Source organism: Protomyctophum parallelum (genome assembly GCF_964188405.1).
Source record: "Protomyctophum parallelum genome assembly, chromosome: 15".
NCBI classification, from domain to species: domain Eukaryota; kingdom Metazoa; phylum Chordata; class Actinopteri; order Myctophiformes; family Myctophidae; genus Protomyctophum; species Protomyctophum parallelum.
This window is the reverse complement of record NC_139710.1, coordinates 19,814,152-19,826,179: the sequence shown is the minus strand read 5'-3', so window position 1 is coordinate 19,826,179 and position 12,028 is coordinate 19,814,152. Positions and strand designations below refer to the sequence as shown.

The 12,028-nt window shown below is 42.8% G+C and overlaps 1 protein-coding gene across 2 annotated transcripts; it reads right to left on the bottom strand.

The window, feature by feature from the left end:
• Nucleotides 1-1,490: 1,490 nt before the first annotated feature.
• On the bottom strand, nucleotides 1,491-11,068 carry vdac3 (voltage-dependent anion channel 3). 2 transcript variants are annotated; one of them, XM_083784901.1, is made up of 10 exons: nucleotides 10,982-11,060; nucleotides 8,015-8,179; nucleotides 6,725-6,796; nucleotides 6,379-6,428; nucleotides 4,521-4,673; nucleotides 4,035-4,087; nucleotides 3,699-3,926; nucleotides 3,386-3,536; nucleotides 3,009-3,066; nucleotides 1,491-2,605 (listed from the first exon to the last, which is right to left on the bottom strand). In XM_083784901.1, exons 2-10 carry the CDS (start codon nucleotides 8,172-8,174, stop codon nucleotides 2,514-2,516), a joined length of 1,017 nt encoding a protein of 338 aa, XP_083641027.1. In that variant the 5' UTR covers nucleotides 8,175-8,179; nucleotides 10,982-11,060; the 3' UTR covers nucleotides 1,491-2,513. The 2 variants fall into 2 exon arrangements, with proteins under 2 accessions (XP_083641027.1, XP_083641028.1); XM_083784902.1 differs by lacking the exon at nucleotides 8,015-8,179 and having other exon boundaries at nucleotides 10,982-11,068.
• Nucleotides 11,069-12,028: the final 960 nt, after the last annotated feature.

Genomic DNA, 12,028 nt, shown 5'->3' with positions numbered 1-12,028 from the left:
AAAACAGATCTGCAAATACAAGAAAGTCCACAAATAAAAACACAGAATCTGTGAATACATTAAATTAATTTACAAATAAGTAATTTGTTAATTTGTTTTTTTATTTGGGAATTGAAAAGGAATTTGTTCTAGACTTTTTCAGAGCAAAGCCGTGTTTAGGGAAGTAAAAAGTAGTTACTCCCTTGTCTAATGGTCAGACTCTCAGCACAGAGATTCCATGTTCAAATCCCAGTTCCTTTAATGCTGGAGTATTTCAACTTCCCTTTACTAACTGAAGGCTAACATACAAAAGAATGCTTCAACAGTTTGAGACATTTGCAGAGGGACTGAATGACAGTGTAGTTGACTAATGATCAGACTCTCAGCACAGATATTTCATGTTCAAATCCCAGACCTTTTACAGTTCATTGCTTTATAACTTTGGCTAATTGAACTGCTAAAATACAAAAGAATGCTTCAACAATACAATAAAGTGCAGACTACAGAGTGAGAGATGGTGTACTGGTCTGATCATCAGGCTCTCATCCCAAAAGTTCTGTGTTCAAGTCCCACATTTCCTTGTTCAATTCTGGAGTAGCCTGTTTCATTCTTGCAATATATTTCTAGTAAAGTGCATGAGCCGAATAAACATTGAGCAGATTAATTAAACATTGCACAAAGATGTTTTCTCACAACCTCCATACAACGTCCAAGTCAGCTCACTTTAAAGTCTAATTAAATGAATTATGATTAATTAAATGTAAAATGGTGGTTGGGCACTTTGTGTGCACTGTGCAGGACACAAAAATAAAATAATCAAAAGGAGTTGAAAGTGAACAGGTGACACGCCGTCCAATTAACTTCATCCTAAAGAATACAATGTTTACGTATATGCTATAATTACAAAAAGCTTCTGAAACATTCTAATTACTTTGGACTGCGGTAAGTATATTAGAGTACAATACAGCAGCGTAAATGTTTACTTATGTAGCAACTCCTATATTTATACACTATATATTTAGCAATATAAGAATGCTATAACAACTGCTATTGAGAACGGTTGTTATTGTGAAATGGCAACTGCCAATCAATTGGGACATGACACTGGCTGTGCGCCAATCGATCAGAAAACACTTTTGGGGTGATAATTTATGACTATTGTTGTGTTCTTAAAGTATGTATCTGGGTAGCTCAATCAGTAGAGCATTTTGAGCCTAAGGTTGTTTGATCCAAGGCACCGCCACATCAGCGTATGAGTAGCGCAGTAAATCGTGCAGTAAGCACTGGGAGCTGATGACAGGTGTTGCTCATCCATCCTCCAGGGTTTAGTGCATTGAAACGTAGCTTCATGCATTCTCAACTGATACAGACAATAAGCCTCTCCAACCCTATAATATTGAATGGCTGAAAGATTGTCACAACAACAACTATTAATACATTTCCATAATGATTCAAAATATATTGTATTCTTAAAAATTCAAAGTGGAAAGACAGAACTCAATGGACACCAATGAGTTTGACATTCTTTATTCCATAAATTCATTAAAATCCGTTTTAGCTCCTAACTACTGACAACCATCCCTAACCGAAGCACAGCAAAAGTGGTTGCGGTAAAGTTTAAATGGGTACAGGACACAAAGAGACACAAAGAGAGACATGACAAAGAGATGACAGAGAATTCCACAGTTGCCTTGACCCTCAAAAAGATTCTTCACCACAGGACCAGAATTAAAATAGAGGTTTTTAGGCAGCAGTGTTCAAGGGATTGAACACTGTGCTTTAATTCACCTCTTTGTTTTTCTGGTTAGTTCTTGTCCTTTAATTGTGTCCTTTTACAATCACTGTAGTGTAGCTACTTGTCAATGTGACAATAAAACTCCCTTTGTCTGGGAAGGTGCAGGAATTGACTTGGAAAGAACGTACAACAAACACACCATAAACACAACAAATTTATCTTCCACCCTCATTATCAACAATCAAAATGTAGACTCAATATGTGATCTGAGGCTGATGATGGTCACAAATCAAGCACAACGAAGGTAAAGAATAGAAGATGAGATAGGTAGCAGGACAAATTTTAAATTACACTCTTCTACCAAAGTAACACAATTTGCCTGGCCAGACTGGTAAAACATTTTGCAATAATTTGAGGAGTTAAGTTAAGACACTACTTAACCTTTTTTGTCACGTTCTTCGGAAAAATGCGACAAAAATATCCTTTAAATGTTAACTAACCCTGTTCTGTTCCCATACTGTAATAAATAATTGGAAACAGGTATTGCTGTATTATTGGTAAAAGAACAGAAAAGAAAATCTCAACAGTCAGTAATTACAGTCCTGGAGGTCTTGGGTGGTGCTAAGAGGTTGTAGGGTTAAGGCCAAACAATGTGTGAGTGTCAGTCAGAGTGTGTCTGTGTAGCATTCAGAAGGGAGACTTCTCAAGGTGATTCTGTGTGGTTGTTTGAGGTTTCCTCACATATGGGCTCTTTACTTTTTCTTTTCTCCACCTTGCTGTCCCCATGTCATCTTGGGGCTTATGCTTCCAGCTCAAAGCCCATGCCCACTTTGTGCCCGCCAGCGTTGAAGTTCTTTCCATCAATTAGAGCTGAGAGAGTAAGCTTCACACCTGTGGGGAAGTGTGTCAATCAGTTCCAGAAAGTAAGTGTACCGTTCTTGTGCAACAGAGCAATGTTTGAGATAAGGCCTTTCTGTGCAAATTGGGCTGAGGGAAAGCATTCTCCAGGGATTCAAAATATATTGGTAAAGCCCTTCTAGCTCATCTTAACCACATGAATCCAAGCACTCCTATTCTGACACAAACATTCAGCAAAAAATAACTACTTGTAGATCGGCTATTTTTGGCAAATACATTTCATGTAGAGATAAAAAAGGAGCAGGCCTAGTATAGACTCCTGGGGGACTCTGGTGAACTACAGTAAGTATAAAGTATTTAAATAGTTAGTAGAATTCGGTGATTATAAGTAATTATTAATTTGAAACGATAGGATGAGAGACAGTGATGCACTTACCTGGCCTCAGGGTTTGTGTGTAACCAACGCCAACGAGGCAAGCATTGTTGACTTTGGTCTGTGAGAAGCAGACACATGAAATAGTAAAATAATCATGTATTTGATAACAATATACTTGTATGCACAGTAAAAGCATGCAAGCAAAATAATATTATTTTAACTTGCTAATTAAAATGACAATAATAACACTCCAGAATGTACTGTGGTCATGGCTATAACACCCAGATACGTTTGTATCAATGCATTAATCACTATAAGTATGCATAATGTATTGTATAAGTCCAGTCAAATACACTTTAGCTTATTATTGTACATCCCCTTTTGTTCTTGTGACAGTGTAACTCTTCCCCCGACCGCATGCTGAAACCAGTACTCACAGCCAATGAGGTGTCCTTATCTAGCTGGTATTTGGCTCCAATTCCAAAGCGCGTGTTGTTGCTGCCGGCTGTCCACGCCAGGTTGATGGCGGTCTCCAGGTTGCCGTTCACCTTCTGGTAAATGGAGCCGCCAAACTCAGTGCCGTCGTTACTGAAACACAACACCACATGAGCACTAGTGTAGTAGAGAGGAAACAATCCATGTCTGTGTCACTGGGGTTTATCATGAAGTTCATTCCCCTTGAGCAGAGTTTCTCTAATGGTCACTCTTGCTCCATTTATCACTTGACGGTGCCCTGACAGTAGTACTCACACACTGGTGTGGAGCTGGAAATCTCCGGCTTTGTATCCCAGGGCGAAGTTGTTCTGGGCCAGCTTGGACTTAGCAGTGTCAAAGGCCATCTGGTAGCCAGCCAGCCAGCCCTCGTAGCCCAGCACGGCAGCTGCGTGGACCGTGGGACCGGCCATGTCGAAGTCAAGGTCACAGCCCACGTTGACGAAGTCACGCTTGTAAGCCGTCTTCAGTTTGCCGCTCTTCTTTCTGCCGAAATAATGTCAAGGGTGAAGATGAGAGGGCGATAAAAATCTAATCAAATCAAATCAGGTGTGAATTAAATAATTGTCTAATGAATAATGGGATGGGTCTTACCCAGTGTTGGGCACAAATGATGTGTCCAATGACAGCTTCAATCCATTAGCCAGCTATGCACAGACACAGCGCAAAAAGGGAAAAACCAACATGAGCTTGCATGAATGTATAAAAAAGGCTAAAAGATAGATATGCTTATTTTTCATTGATCTGCTAAGCTGGTTTCTGTAAAAGTAATAATGCTATTATTTGAGAGGTCAATCAAGCTTTCTGGATAACAGACTGCTGTTCTGCCTCAGTTTACGCTTACAAGCGGAAACTGAGGAAGCTTGTAAGCTAATACAATCATTGATATATTTCATGTGAAATTATTTATTTCGTTTGGAAGTAAAGCAGGAAAATGTACAGTGAGATGGTCATCATTTGTCATTACTGGACAATAAACCTGTCACCCCTACCTAAATGTGTAATAACTATAGCTTATCTCATCTATTCTTCATCAATATAATTTCTAGACCATATCCCTTAAATAATCATATTACTCACCTGGTCCTCCATTGTGACTTCCGTTGTCAGTGTGTTGTCCGTGTTCCATTTCTGGTTGAAGCTGAGGCCCAGCTCCTTCACTTTGTACTTGGTCTCCAGGTGGCCACCTGATTTCCCTGTATCTGTGTTGTTGGTGCCAGAGGTGTTAAACTCCTGAAAGAGAGAGGGAAGTTATTTAGTTTTATTTAGTAGTTAACTCTATAACATTATAAAACCACACAGCAGGTAGGCTAAATACAGGTGAGAGAAAAAGGAGTAGAGGGGAAAACAAAGATTTGAAAGAAACCCCACCAGCATCACTTCAACACATCTCCTCTGCCACACAATCCCTTTCCTTTCAAATCTGTATGACTAGGTTATAGAGGGTATGTGCATGCATAAAGTGAATGGCAGATGAGTGGCAAAGTGAGTGACAAAGGGAATTTAATGTTGTTTAAAGTAATTTCATGCACTCAAATAGGACTTTTCTGTTTGGATGTATGGGCTGTCAAGGCCAGAAAGTATTTTTTTGCCACTCAGTAGGCTTTCCTGCATAACTTCCTGGTATGATGATGATGTCACGCGCATACCCTCTATTGTGGGGAGCTACAAAGTGTGGTTGCACTAGAGCAGGGCTATTCAACTGGCGGCCCGCGGGCCAAATGCGGCCCGCCGAGCACCCCTAGTGGCCCTTGGAAAAATAATTGGAAAAAAAAAAAGAGAGAAAGTTACAGGTATGATGTGCGCGATATATAAAGTGCTAGATTATCATAATGACAGTAATCAGCCATAGTTGTTTCTAGGGGTGGGGGGCGAGGCCGCGACCCGCAATTTTATTTGCGCGCGCATGATACTGGACCATGGTCTTATTCAAAACTTATTTATTATTACTTATTATTTGTGGACCTTCAGCATTTCTAGTTGAGGACCCCTGGCCTACATAGATATTTGTGTTTGAACACAAAATGCATTTGTAGAATCCAAAAAAATCCGCGCTTCGCGCGCACGCTGTGCGGCCCTCCACACACAATCATTCTACAGTTGTGGCCCCCGACCTAATCTAGTTGAATACCCCTGCACTAGGGAGTCTTCTGAGGAACAGAGGATTTGTGGAGAGTTGAGTGGGGAAGGAAACTAGGTAGAGCTGGTTTCTAAGTGTATCTGAGGTCACTGCCAGAACAGTTTTAGCAGCAGAGGATATTGTATCAGCTGAAGGTGCTACTGCAGCAAAGAAGTATTTATTTACTCAGAAGTATGTCCACCTCACACACTCAAGCCACAATCACTATCGCTGCTTTACCTTTGAATGCACCTGTATTTAATCACACACTTGCACACAGAAAGACTGACAAACATTCTTACCATCTGACAAGGAATGTCCAAAGAGAAAGCGGAAAAAGACAGAGAAAAGATAGCATTAGAGAGAACTAAGATTTACTAAGATTTACATTAGCCAGTTTATCTGCTTTCTGAAGGAAAATGAAGCAGAGACCTATGAGGGGGAGGAAGACGCATGCAGTGATTTTTGGCATTGATGGAATACATTTACAGACGTTTTGAAAGCAGTGTATTGGGGCAATGTAGGGTCATTCTTATGGCTAATTACCATGGCGTCATAACAGAAATAGACTTCTAGTTTGGAGGTAACTAAACATTTGATCAAATGCTTATTTTCTTCAGTGCTACAGCATAGCATACCACCTGATGGAAAAGAGCGTAAAACTGGTTGGACACTCTGTGTGTTAGAGTTAAACTGACTGTTTGGCATGGCTATAATTCTGAGTCAGCCATCTGAGCTACACCGTAGACTAGAGCTCCAAGACAAAGGTCTGGACATAAAGCTCAAAATGTTCACGCTTCCAATGACTTTTGTACTTACAACTCCACTCTGGGACTTGGTCTTCACGTCCAGTTTCACGGCCCCAAAGCCTGGAAAGATAATAACAAAAACGGAAAAAAGGTCAAAAATGTTCAAGTCTGCTGTAAGTCCAGCATTTATTCGAACAAAATTGGCTCGTGTTTCGGGGGAGAGACTCCTATACGGGCGGCACCTGTCAGCAGGGAGTGTTTGGCTGGAGGAATAGTAGAGAGCCCAGTGGGGGCTCCTCACTGGCAGGTGAGCCAAAAGGTTCAAACAGCAGTGACAACACAGAAATGTGTGTGTGGAGGAATTAATAAGCGTAACGACGAAAAAGGGGTAAAAAGCTGTAAGTCTAATTACTTACCATAGCCCTTGTTGAAGATGTCTTTGGCAGATTTGCCCAGGTCTGCGTATGTGGGTGGGACAGCCATTATGCCTGTGGAAACAGGTTAATGGTTTCAAAATCTCTCTCGCTAATGAAAACATTGATACAAATACACAGATACATCTCACCTGTTTCAAATTCAAGCTAGATAATGCATAATAACATCGAAAAGGCTTCTGGAAAATATGGAAAGAGGCACTAAAAACAAAAAAGCGGCAAAAGGAAAGGGTCCACATTTCAGTTCACAGTTCAAACAGGACTACAGAGCTCAGTAACCACACAAACCACAGCACTTCATCACAGCAGCATCTATGATCTATGCAGACAAACAAAGCAATAACATCCATCTATCCTGGTGTTTCTACCAGCATTTGCAAGCCAACAGATGACCAAAGCTAAAAGCTGAAGCGGGATGTAAAGATGGATGGGTCAGTTTAATTGGAAAAGCACTGACCCTCTCGAAGTGGCCATACATTGACATTGACGGCTGTGAGATATATACAGCCCAACCCTATTGATTCCTTGGCCTCAGTCCATTAAAAAGCAGCAGACGTTATTTAGCTAACAGGATCCATTCTGGACTATGATAACCCATAGCAGCCATCCAGAAAAAGAATGTTAACAGCATAAGAGATAAAGCGATAAAACTAAACAGGCCATAGCAACAATAGCACTACAATATGTGTGCTGCAATGCCTATGTTGAAGCAGATTTGGTTAGTCAGCAGCTAACACTACTGCACACCGTCATCAGGGTCCCCTGGGTCAGCTACACAGAGCTCTGTCAGTGTGTGTGTGTGTGTGTGTGTGTTAAAATCTATTTTCCTTTATGTTATGTGTGGGCAGGAATACTTTGAGGACATTTTCTGCTTTTTATCATTCCTTTTAAAATGTATTTTCATCTTAGCATGGCACTGACACTGCTCTCCCCTGTCAGTTCCTCTTGGGTAGAGAGATGGATGGATGCAGATTGCTGAGGATCACCCGACCATTCCCGGGACCGCATTGGGACCGATTGAAGTGTACCCGGATACGGATCGCTGCAATGTGAAAGCATTGAATGAAGTGTACTCGGATGCGGAAGAAACAAGGCCAATGTGAATCATGAATCACATGGCCAGCGGGGACCAGGAAATCGTATTCGGGAACAGTTCGAATCAATCGGACTCAGTGTGAATCTGCCCTATAGGACAGCTCGACTCATGGGACCCCGATGGCAGGTCCTCGCCTTTCTCTCTCTGGTCTCACCGGGCTCCGTCCCGCAACTCACCGTGTTCCTTGAGCACGTGGTGCTTGCATGTCCCACAGTGCTCTTTGTTCTCTGTCTGCTTGCCCTTTCCTGTACTGGCCTCATGCTGCTGCGGCTCTTGCTGCGGCTGCTGCTCCTCCACCTTGCTCTCCACCTTGCTCTCCTCGCTTGTCTCTGCCATGCTTTCTTGAGAAGAGGGGCGTGCAAGAACACATTTTTGGCACGCGCATTTACACTGTTGTCACAACTGACTGTGTACAGTACTGGTTCTTGTTGTGCTTTTCTAATTCTCTGTGATGTATATTATGAATTAACCACTTCCACTTCAGATTGGTCTGATTTTTAAACATGCCGGAAAAAGGTCGAAAGTATAGTTAAGCGAAATGTATTCCTGCGTCACTCGCCGAAGATTTTCAAGTAAATTTGCAACATACAAAGTATAAATTAAACTTCATTGCACATTTCACAGGACCTCAGCTTCAGATTTTCTAGTCAGAGATAGTCTCCTATCTAAACAGGTGTAACTTTAGCAAACTATTGCATCATGATTCATGTATAGGGGACAGTAGTTAATGAACACACTATGTACTTTGTGTGCTACACAAAATAGGATTGGTTGATAGTGTGTATAGCCACTTTATGGCCTTTAAGTGCACAGGCTATTGATATAAGCGACCCGCATGTAAAACACAATGTAACACCTAAGCTTAGCTAAGCTTTTAATCACTTTCAACCTGTTTGTTTTTTTTCAAACCTAGATGAGCTTGTAGCTATTTTTTCTATTTTAAAGTTGAAAGAGTTAAAAACAGTAACAAAAACATTGGTCCACAGGTCTTATTTTGTTTTAAGAAAGTCACTCTCTTCCTCTGTTACCGCTTGGATGGTAGAGCAGACCATAGACAGACTGCAGAGCACATGTTGCTCCTATAATGATTTTAAGTGTCTTATTTGTGTTCAGAGGTGGTGTAGATATATTACAACAGGAGTCGGGCCCTCATGTCCTCTGTGGCATAGAGGGCATAATGGCCTGACTTGCTCTAGGGCAGATAGAGCCCATGCTGTCTTAGCACTGTTGTTCAGTTTCTGAGGGACTTTGCATCTGTCTGCTAGCTGATCCCACCAGGCATTCTGCTGAGTTTGTGCAATTCATGGACAGTCTTTGTCAGTTAACTCCGCCCTCTCCACACACACACACACACACACACACACACACACACACACACACACACACAAACAGGCCAGCACGCACGCACATGCACATGCACACACTCAAACAGGCCAGCATGCACGCACGCGCATGCACACACACACACACACACACACACACACACACACACACACACACACACACACACACACACACACACACACACACACACACACACACACACACACACACACACACACACACACACACACACACACACACACACACACACACACACACACACACACACACACTCTTCCTTACCACCATCTTTTAGTCTGTTTTCAATGCTTTAAATCCTGTCTTCCCTCCCTCCCCAAATCCTGCTCTAAATTTAGCCTAGGTGAATTTGACACTATACAACACGTGACCACACGGATTCAAAATGGGTGCCTTGTCCCCACTGGGCTTATTAAAACATCTGAACTGAGTAACATCCTGTATCCCAAACAAACAAGCAAAAATGAGATCCACATAGGCTACATACTCAGCAACCCAAACTAAAAGCATTCCCAATGTTAAAGACAGAGGGGCCACAGTGACTCCCATTAATCACCCAATCACAAGACAGCAATGCAACTAGCACACAAAACATGCGTAAGGAGAATGAAAGTGTGACAAACAGTGAGATAAGCCATCAAGATACACCATGATATGAATGTATAGCCTGAATGTACAGTGCATTGGCCCATACTTGCACTATCATATTCTGATCTCATGAACATGATATTCACAGTTTCACACACAGGAGGGCTTTAGGGTTCATGGGGACAACACACTACTGGGCCCAGATCTGGCCTGCACAGTGCACATCAATAAAGATGAATTAATGTGATTTCAGTACTTTGGATAGCGACTTTCCACAAGGAGCCTATAGGCCTGCCGCCTAGCCTAGTGCTACTGCCTAACCCTAATGCATATCCACAGAAAAAGCTCACCACGAGCAACTTAATTCACGAATAAAACCCCTGCCTTTCTTGTCGTCATTTATTCGTTGACCTTGTCCTTTATAGTTGCTAATACCACCGGCGACCAGATAAACCAATATCCGCTGACATCACAGCCATGGTTTGCGACTTTGCGTACAATTTGCCAAAGATGACCAGAACACCTTGTCATGTGGACCTTGCTTCTCCACAAATAACTATACGTACCAGCTTTTAACCAGATTTATGGCATCGAGGTGAACTTTGCTTGTAAACGCTGACGCTCGTCTACTTGTGAACAGAAAGGGCTTAGATGTTCCCTATGGGATTGGGACAGCCACCTTCAATTGGTTCGCATTGTTCATGCGTCAGTACTACTAGGCCTCTTTCTCTGTATGGTCGTGTCCCACACCACACAAAACATATCCTCACGAAAAATAACCCGTAGGTCCTACTATTAAATTATGGAATGCAACTTCGTAGGCTATTGTTTTAAAATAAATAACATGGACTCGTTTTCTTTAGGCCTGGTGTAAAAGAAGACTGGCGCCTGGCGGACAAGAAAACAATTATATAATCATTATTCAGTCATTGTTTACATGAATTATGATTACTTTACTATTCCGTTATGTTAATAATGGGATGTGATCTTGTCAGGTTGCTGTACCCTGACATAGGCTACTGCAGACTGCACTACTCCCACCCTGCTGTATGCGTAGCGTACCTCCTCCCATCTCATTACAAAACCAAATGACCGGAGTCAGCTCATATGTGTCATTGCCATGCAGTTAGAGCTCTATGAAAAAATAGCTTACGATACGATATGCAGTATGGCAAAAGTTTCATATCCCCTACCTTTATTAATGGACCGATGCGCCTATAGTTTCACAAACCTCTGCTCGCGCTATGGGGCACAGTGAAGGAGAAAGCTCACACAAGGACTGCGCACGCGCCGCCAATGCACGCCGAGGGCGGGGCAGTTGTGCAACTGTCATTGAGATGTATGGTCCAATGCCCCCCCCCCCCCCCCCCTATGGTCCAATGTTTGTATTGACAACATTTTACATTTTGTTGTTTGTCGTCATCATCAAGTAGGCATGACCACCATACAAAAATGTGCAATTTGTTTTAATAGCCGGGGAGCCACATACCCAAAAGCTCAACGGTTAAGGATTAACCTGTGATGTCATGTCGTACTTTTTATTTGTGTTTCTCTATTCACTTGGTCATTAAGGCCCACAGAATCGCGGAAAAAAAGTTATGGACATTTTTATATACCACACCATAGACAACCAATATAAGACAAAATGTCCCAAATTTCATCATGCTTTAAGTAGCATGTGACCAGTGTTGGGCAAGTTACTTTGAAAGCGTAGCTTGTAAAGCTACAAGTAGCTCACCATGGCAGTAGCTTGATCAAGCTACATAGCTACCCCTGGAGAGATGTAGCTTGTAAAGCTACAGCTACATGGAAAAAGTAGCTCAAAGTAGCTCAGCTACTTTTTATTTTTCAGTGTTAAATTGAGAATGTACATGCGGGAGACCCCTCCTCCCCTCTGGGAGACCCCTCCCCTCTGGGAGACCCCTCCTCCCCTCTGGGAGACCCCTCCCACCCTGCTCCCCTCGGGGAGACCCCTCCTCCCCCTGCTCCCCTCTGGGAGACCCCCCCACCCTGCTCCCCTCTGGGAGACCCCCCCACCCTGCTCCCCTCTGGGAGACCCCTCCTCCCCCTGCTCCCCTCTGGGAGACCCCCCCACCCTGCTCCCCTCTGGGAGACCCCTCCTCCCCCTGCTCCCCTCTGGGAGACCCCTCCTCCCCTCTAGGAGACCCCTGCTCCCCCCTGGGAGACCCCTCCCACCCTGTGATACCAGGGCCAATCAGAGGCCAATTAGAGGCAGCTGT

Coding starts and splice junctions, on each gene's coding strand:
- vdac3 (XM_083784901.1), bottom strand. CDS start 8,174: ATGGCAGAGACAAGCGAGGAGAGCAAGGTGGAGAGCAAGGTGGAGGAG. Junction 6,797..8,014: donor CCACGTGCTCAAGGAACACG/GTGAGTTGCGGG, acceptor CTGTTTCCACAG/GCATAATGGCTGTCCCACCC. Junction 4,088..4,520: donor AAGTCACAATGGAGGACCAG/GTGAGTAATATG, acceptor GTCTGTGCATAG/CTGGCTAATGGATTGAAGCT.